At 33.1% G+C, this 8983-nt stretch overlaps 1 protein-coding gene and 1 pseudogene across 1 annotated transcript; both read right to left on the bottom strand.

Annotated features, from left to right (window-relative positions):
* Window positions 1-596: 596 nt before the first annotated feature.
* Window positions 597-4371, bottom strand: LOC127094206 (alpha-dioxygenase PIOX-like; annotated as a pseudogene).
* Window positions 4372-5114: 743 nt separating this feature from the next.
* On the bottom strand, window positions 5115-8658 carry LOC127120013 (alpha-dioxygenase PIOX-like). The gene is made up of 10 exons (XM_051050400.1): window positions 8490-8658; window positions 7983-8246; window positions 7754-7903; window positions 7398-7531; window positions 7090-7303; window positions 6852-6997; window positions 6527-6754; window positions 6231-6433; window positions 5878-6121; window positions 5115-5797 (listed from the first exon to the last, which is right to left on the bottom strand). The coding sequence occupies exons 1-10, from the start codon at window positions 8610-8612 to the stop codon at window positions 5572-5574; spliced, it is 1932 nt and encodes a 643-aa protein (XP_050906357.1). The 5' UTR covers window positions 8613-8658; the 3' UTR covers window positions 5115-5571.
* Between the last annotated feature and the right edge of the window lie 325 nt (window positions 8659-8983).

Genomic DNA, 8983 nt, shown 5'->3' with positions numbered 1-8983 from the left:
CAATATCTTAGAGTTCTAAGCAAACAAACATTCAACATAGAATTGTATTTTAGAGGAAAGCGAATATGTAAGAGTCAGAAAAATATAGACCGAGAATTTAAATAGAATAACATTTCTCAAAACTCCATTAATACAATGTAACAATACAAATGAAGTTAAGCTTATTGGAAATCAGAAACTAGATTAACTAGTATGGAATCATGTCCATTTCTTGGAAATACAAAGTATTATAATACAAGTGGAAAGCACTTCAACATAAAGAAGAAAATGAGGTAGAAACTTGTAGAGGAAGAGAATGGAGAAACACACATTAACAACCTCTAATCATTGATTCTTCTAGAAACTTGATTATTTGGTTCTTCTTAAACTTGTTCATCCTCATTTTTCAGCTCTCCGTTCTTTTCTTCTAGATGAGTTTCCACACTCACTTCATTATTCTTAGCCTCAGCTTTATTCATTACTATATCACAGTTTTGAAAAACACACATGCATAAAATAAACATAAATACATACACATAAATGTATATGTATGAACACAAACACAACAAGAGAGTGCTACCAACAACTCTCTAACACATTCCTTTCGACACAAACATTTAGTTAGGAATACGAAGGTAAATTGGAATTGGATTTGGTTTGTTTGGGGGTGCATCCCAAACAGAGAAAGCACTGGATGCGTTCAACCACTTCTTTGTCATTTTAGGATAGTGACGATCAATCACATCCTTCAAACTCTCAGTTGTGTTCACCCATTCCAATCCTTTTTTGGTGTATGTCTCTTCGTTGAAGTTGCTTGTGTAAAACCTATCAGCTTCTAGCCTCCTTCATAATTTATGAAAATTCAATCAAATCCACTATATGTATTTCTTATACTAAACAAATTCAACAAATCTGATGTATAAAACATCAAAAAATAAAGAAAAAAGACATACTTGTTTTTACCTAGATGCCATGATAAGGAATATCACAAAAGTTGTCTCACTAATTGCAAAACCCTTTATCTTCTTCTCGGCCATTAGACCTACTAGCACATCAAGCAACTCAACATCATTTCCATATACCTCTTTCAATGCTTTAATTATTTCCTTATCATCAGTCAAATCTTCCCATTTAGAAATAGGTATCAACAACAATGATCTTCTGAATTGGTTGTATCTTGCTACTTGCCTCTCTCTGTCCCTATAAACTGCATCATTCATTATATTAAATTTTAGTGCCAATTTCAAGTTATCTATAGATAAAGTAAAAATGATCTTGAAATAAGAATTGTGACTTATAATATATCATACTTTCAAGAGCAGCCAAGTCCACATGATCAGGTCTTTCTGTACCATCTATGTTTTGTGATACAAGATTTCTGAGAAATGATGGATAGTTCTGAAGCTCTAGAGCCCTGGAAGCTTGGTGGCCCATTGATACTAATGTCTCTTGAACTCCTATCTCTGATAATTTCTTTTCTCCTGGTAGTCCAACCAGATCATTCATAGGAATCCTATATATAATACCGAAAAAGATACATTTAAAAAAAATATAACTTAAGATTATAAAAACACAAATATTTTGGAAATATGTATAGTAAGTTACGACGGTGAAGAAATATTTTGTCATACTCTTTGATTAAAGGTGGAGATTTGTTATCTTCTGGAAGGACATCTATGTTTCTCAAATGCAGGGAATCAGGTAAGAGTGCATGCATTCTATAGACACTAACAAATTCTTCAGTTAAAGAGTATGGAACACCATGATTATCTGGTTTTTTCATGCCGACCAATCCACCCAAGATGCCATCTCCAACATGTCCAAATGTGTCCTTGAATGGCTTTCCCAATAATCCATACCTATAATCAAATCAAAATTTTGAGTATAACCTCTATAGCACGGACACCTCAGAGAAAAGGATATGAGAGGGTATTATGGTGTTATAGTTAGTTTTACCAGTTTCCACGCATGCCTGCAAGAAAGGTGTCAACTTTAAGAAGCTCGACAGTCCAATCTATGGTATGAATCTTGGCGATCACAGCTGAAGTCACCAATCTAGCATGGCGATAAATTTATTCATCGTCTTTCAAGTCTGGATATTCCTTCTAATAAAGTAAAATATTAAAAGGAAATACAATATTAGGGTTTTTTTACTAAAAAGAACCTTATCATTAAAAGAGATCGACGATTATTAATTTATACCTTGAGAGCATCACAAACAGCATTGTGTTCTTGAATAAAAAGGGCTTGCAAAACTGAAACACCAGCCCAACTATTATGAAAAATCCTACTAGTTTATCAATTCTCATTACTCAGTCTACTAGTAAACCTGCACAAAAATCCTACGATATATGCAATTTCGGGTCTGGTACAATTAGAGACATACCTAAGACTACCAATGATGCTCGCATATTCTGTTTGTCTGACACTTTCACTAGTGTTCTTAAATAGTTTCACACTTGGATTGTATGGCGTGCACGTAGGTTTACATTCAAAATAATTATATTTCTTTAAGATCTTCTCCATAGCAGTCACTAAAGTTATCATTTCAGACTCCATCATGGACTGAGCCAGGATAGTCTGTTTCTTTGATTTCCAAGATACAACTCCTCCAACTATATTGAATATATAGACACTAGTTACTTTGGAATCATCTGATAAGATATTCTAATCTGCATCACTATATCCTTCAAGTACAATAGGAAATCTATGATAATGCAAAACAAGATTACAGTCTTTTTAAGATACCGCATGACTCGGTAAATAGTTTATCAATTCTCATTACTCGGTCTACTAGTAAACCCGCACAATAATCCTACGATATATGCAATTTCGGGTCTAGTACAATCAGAGACATACCTAAGACTGCCAATGATTAGGCATGGCAACAGGGCGGGTCGGGGACGGTTTTCACATCCCCCGAACCCAAACCCGAATCCCAAAATAATCCCCGTTCCCCGCCCCAATCCCCATCCGGGATGAAAAATTAAAATTCAAACTCGTCCCAAACGAGTTCGTGTTGGGCTCGGGTATCCCCGCCCCACCACTATCTATTTTATAAAATCAATTTTTTTTAATAAAAATATTTATTTTTCTAAAATCAAATTACATTACAAATAATAAAATACAAAAATCTCAAAAAGATTCATGCATACATTTCAAATATTTTAAATAATACATGCAAATCAAAATATCAAAACATTAACAAAATATTTAATATTCTAAGTTATTAAAATATACATAATAAAGTAAACGGGGCGGGTTCGGGGATGGGTTCGGGGTGGGTACTAGTATCCCCATTACCCGACTCGTCCCCATATTTTATAATTGGGGAAAATCCAAACCCAATCAAAGCAGGTTTTCTCCGTCGAATTCGGGGCGGGGTCGGGTGGGTACCTGCGGATATGGATTATGTTGCCATGCCTACTAATGATGCTCGCATATTCTGTTTGTCTGACACTTTCACTAGTGTTCTTAAACAGTTTCACATTTGGATTGTATGGCGTGCACACAGGTTTACTGTCAAAGTAATTAGATTTCTTTAAGATCTTCTCCATATAGTGTGATTGATCTAAAGAAGTTCTTTGTTCGGGTCTCGTGATCTTGATACCAAGAATCACGTTCGCTTCTCCGAGGTCTTTCATATCAAAGTTGTTGCACAACAATTATTTCATATCATTAACGACCTGAATGTTTGATCCAAATATGAGTAGATCGTCTACATAGAAACATATGATAATGCAAATGTGATTCTCAAATTTGTAATAAACACATTTGTCACTTTCATTATCATTAAGTTATAAAACTTCTCATGTCATTGTGTTGGACCTTGTTTTAGACCATACATAGACTTATCTAACTTACATGCCTTCTTTTCTTGCCCATGAATTACAAACCCTTCTAGTTGGTCCATATAGATTTCTTCTTCTAAATCACCGTTTAAAAAAAATTAACATCCATTTGGTGTACTATTAAGTTATAAATAACATCCATTGAAATAAGTACCCTAATGGATATAATTCAAGTGTCTAGAGAAAAAGTATCGAAGAAATCTATATTTTCTCTTTGCCTAAAACCTCTGGCTACAAGGTGAGTCTTGTACTTATTAATTGTTCCATCAGGTTTTAGTTTATTTTTCAAAACACATTTACAAACGATTGATTTACAACCATGAGGCAAGTCTACTACGTGCAATGTCATGTTAGATTTCAGATAATCTATCTTATCATAAATAGTTTCTTTCCACAAATCTGCATCCAGAGATGGTAAGGCTTCTTGAAGATTTATTGGATCTTCTTCTACATTATAAGCCACATAATCGGGCTCATAGTCTTTAGCAACTCTTAGAAGTTCTATTTCTACTTCGTTGTTGCTCTTAGTGCTTCTTATCATAGGAATGTGATTCGAGTGAGTGCCCTCACTATTTCTCAATTTGAAAAGAAATTTGTCTTCATAAAATTCAAAATCATTTGATTGTATGATCACTTTAGAATTTAGGTCATAACACCTATATGCTTTACTATTTGCTACATATCCAAGGAAAAATTCAACAGAAGAAGTTTTTGGTGTGTTTTGGAATGAAACAAGGAATTTCCTTATATAATGAAGTGAGGTAGTTAAGATATCTCACCTAAGCAATGTGAGACTAATGAGTTTTTTCAACTAACTAACAATGTGAAACTTAAGAAACCTTTTCAAATTTGTCTTCCTATATTAGAATATTAACATAATATTTCAACAAGAATTGAAATACACAAAGCGGTTATCCAATATAGAATGAAATTTCATCATAGAAGTTGAAAATCATTGTTTAAGTGATTGACATGTTTCAACAAGAATTGAAATACACAAAGTGGTTATCCAATATAGAATGAAATTTCATCATAAAAGTTAAAAATCATTGTTTAAGAGATGAAATTGTAGGCTTTGTTGAGCTGTGAGTTTACCTGTATATCAAGTTGTGTTTTATTTTGTTCAAAACATATAAGTTACATTAAAGGGAAGTGGTTTGTTAGGAATGTGCTCATATTTAACCGATATCTTAGAGCAGCAAGGAAACAAACATTCAACATAGAATTGTATTATAGAGAAAAATGAAGATGTAAGAGTATGAAAATTATAGAAGAGAATTCAAATGGAACAACATTACTCAAAACTCCATTAATACAATGTAACAATACAAATGAGATGGAGCTTATTGGAAATCAGAAACTAGATTTATAACTAGTATGGAATCATATTCATTTCTTGGAAATACAAAGTACTATAACAAATGTGAAAAGCACTTCAACAGAAAGATGAAAATGAGGCAGAAACTTGCAGAGGAAGAGAATGGATAAGCACTCGTTAACAACCTCTAATCATCAGTTCTTCTATAAACTTGTTCATCCTCATTTTCCAGTTATTCATTCTTTTCTTCTAGATGAGTTTCCACACTCATTTCATTATTCCTAATCTTAGCTTTATTCATTACAATAACATTGTTTTGAAAGAGACACATACATCAAATAAACACGAACACAAACACAACAGAGAGTGCTACCAACAACTCTCGAACACATTTCTTTCGACGCAAACATTTAGTGAAATTTATTAATTAGGAATACGAAGGTAAATTGGAATTGGATTTGGTTTGTTCGGAGGTGCATCCCAAACGGAGAAAGTACTTGAAGCGTTCAACCACCTGTCTGTCATTCCAGGATAATGACGATCAATCACATCCTTCAAACTCTCAGTTGTGTTCACCCATTCCAATCCTTTTTTGGTGTATGTCTCTTCATTGAAGTTGCTTGTGTAAAACCTATCAGCTTCTAGCCTCCTTCAAAATTCATGAAATTTCAATCAAATTCAACTAATCTCAGGAATAAACATAAAAAAAAAAGTTTTAGTTGTTTTTACCTAGATGCCATGATAAGGAATATCACAAAAGCTGTCTCACTAATTGCAAAACCCTTTATCTTCTTCTCAGCCATGAGACCTACTTGTGTATCAAGCAACTCAACATCATTTCCATATACCTCTTTCAATGCTTTAATTATTTCCTTGTCATCAGTCAAATCTTCCCATTTTGAAATAGGTATCAACAACAATGCTCTTCTGAATTGGTTATATCTAGCAACTTGCCTCTCTCTGTCCCTATAAACTGCATCATTCATTTCATTATATTAAATTTCAGTGTCAGTTTCAAGTCCTTTATAGATAAAATAAAAAATGATCTTGATCAAATAAAAATTGTGACTCATATATCATACTTTCAAGAGCAGCCAAGTCTACGTGATCAGATCTTTCTGTGCCATCTATGTTTTGTGAAACTAGATCTCTTAAAAAAGATGGATAGTTCTGAGGCTCTAGAGCTCCAGAAGCTTGGTGACCCATTGATACTAATGTCTGTCCAACTCCTATCTGTGACAAGGTCTTTTCTCCTGGTAGTCCAACCAAATCTTTCATAGGAATTCTATATAATACCAAAAGAAAATTACTTTTAAAAAACTTAGAGAGTTACAAGTTTTTTTTAGGTTGGATTATAAAAACACAAATATTGTCATACTCTTTGATTAATGGTGGAGATTTGTTATCTCCTGGAGGGGCATGTATGTTTCTCAAATGGAGGAAATCAGGTAAGAGTGCATGCATTCTATAGACACTAACAAATTCTTCAGTTAAAGAGTATGGAACACCGTGATTATCTGGTTTTTTCATGCCAACCAATCCACTCAAGATGCCGTTTCCAACGTGCCCAAAAGAGTCCTTGAATGTCTTTCCCAATAATCCATACCTATAATCAAATCAAAATTTTCAGTACCATAACCTCAGTAGCACCGACACCTCAGAAAAAATACTAGAGAATATAACGGTGTTATAGTTAGTTTTACCAATTTCCTCGCATGCCTGCAAGCAAGGTGTCAGTCTTAAGAAGCTCGACAGTCCAATCTATGGTATGAATCTTTGCAATCACAGCTGAAGTCACCAATCTAGCATGGCGATAAAGTTCTTCATCTTTCAAGAGTGGATATTCCTTCTAATAAAGTACAATAAGAAAATATCTATTAGGTTTTTTGAACTAAAAATGACACTTATCTTAAGAACAGATATACAACAATTAATCTATACCTTGAGAGCATCACAAACAGCATTGTGTTCTTGAATAAAAAGGGCTTGCAAAACTGAAACACCAGCCCAACTATTGCGAACATCACCGGATAGTGCAACTCCATGTTCGTTTTCTAGAAGAGTACCTTCCTTTGATATTTTTAGCTTTCCATCTATTGAAGTCCTCACTTGGCTCAAAACTTTATCATTGCTTCCATATACCACACTTGCATCCCTGTCATATTACATATACGTGGATAGTTCATTCATGTCACGTCTAAGTTCAATAAAAATTTCTGTATATACGTGGAAAATCAACATGTTCTTACCACCAAGGTGTACGTATGTTTGCATGTCCAGTCTTAACATCATAGAATCCGGTTGAAATTTCCTTCGTTTTCAAGAACTTGAAAGATTTTAATGGACATTTGCTTGCAACATCATGGGGTGCAGTGAGTTCAATCTAATATATAATAAAATTAATCACAACATGTTAGTGTTTATAAAGGTTTTAAATAATGGTCATGGGCGGTTTCTGTTTCAGTATAAACACATTCTGATACTGTTTTGTCGCAATAACGAACGGTTTCTTAGAACTTGGTGTTTATTAAAAGAATTATAAAGAATTGACATGATAATTTTTTTTATGTAAGTTTAAGGTGGTGAATTATAAATCCATTCACACCTGTTGAGTGTCCTCCAAATGATCAATCCAATCATGTATCATAAACTGAATCCAAGCTGCTGCCAACACATTGAATTGTTTTCCAGTGTCTTTGAATGTTTTTCTTGCCAAAAGTTTTGTAACCACCACCATTGGATCTGGCTTCAACAGCTGCACAAAAACAATATTCAATTATATATTTTTAAATAATCATAATTTTTTTTATATGTAATAAATTTAGAGTTTAGACCTTGTCCTTCTGATTCACAGGAAGAATGTTTCTGCCAATGAAAGAGCCTTCACTTCCAGCATTATCATCAAAAGGGTCATTAAATTTTCCATCAGCAGTTCTGTAGGGATAGTCATAAGGATTAGACCTAATTCCAACAGGTGTTTGACCAACATTGAAGAGATTGTATTGTTGATGAAGATGTCTCCTAGAAGCCAAGTAAAAAAGTCCCACGAACACAGGCATACGATGCCACATTCCCCACTTGTCAATGGAGTGTATCATCTGTACATGTCATAGTAAAAAAAAATAAAAAAAAATAATATATAGTTAGAGGTTATGAGCAAAATATATTTTGTCTAAATTTTGGACTAAATATATTTGAGTTTTCTTGCTTATATTTTGGTATTAGATTGTTTATGGTCACAGAAAACATAAGATTAACTTTGTATGAAGATGAATGTATTAGTGATTTGAGTTTAATTATAATGTATATATATATTTGATTTGAAGAAGAAGGGTATATACAAAGAAGACAAGAGCATCAATGATGGACATTTTAGCCATTGCTTCATGAAAATCTTTATGGATGCAATGTTGCACAATGATTGAAATAATAATTCTAATGGGAGCAATTATAAGAAGCCACATGTTTTTTGGATGATAGAAAGACTAGTTTTATGAAATGTGTGTATCGTTCTGAGAAACTTTAGGGTATTTATAGAAGCATAATAGGGGAGAGGAGAGGACCAACAAGTTTATCTCTTTCAATTTTTCTTAATTTTTTTTGTTAATATTCAAATAAACCGTACAAGAGTAATTGAAAATAATCTCACGTATTGAAAATAATACAACTCATGAAAATAGTCTCACGTATCCAAATAGTGAATAAATATTTTTTGATTAAAAAAGAAATATTAAGTTAACACCTAAAATTACATCAACACGGTATATAAATATTATAAGATGTACCTTTTGTTTTTTTAAATATTTTTTTTCATACTTTGGTTTTTGTGTCAAAG

This window comes from Lathyrus oleraceus, chromosome 1 (genome assembly GCF_024323335.1).
Source record: "Lathyrus oleraceus cultivar Zhongwan6 chromosome 1, CAAS_Psat_ZW6_1.0, whole genome shotgun sequence".
NCBI classification, from domain to species: Eukaryota; Viridiplantae; Streptophyta; class Magnoliopsida; order Fabales; family Fabaceae; genus Lathyrus; species Lathyrus oleraceus.
The sequence above is the reverse complement of the archived record's forward strand: the minus strand, read 5'-3'. Positions and strand labels throughout refer to the sequence as shown.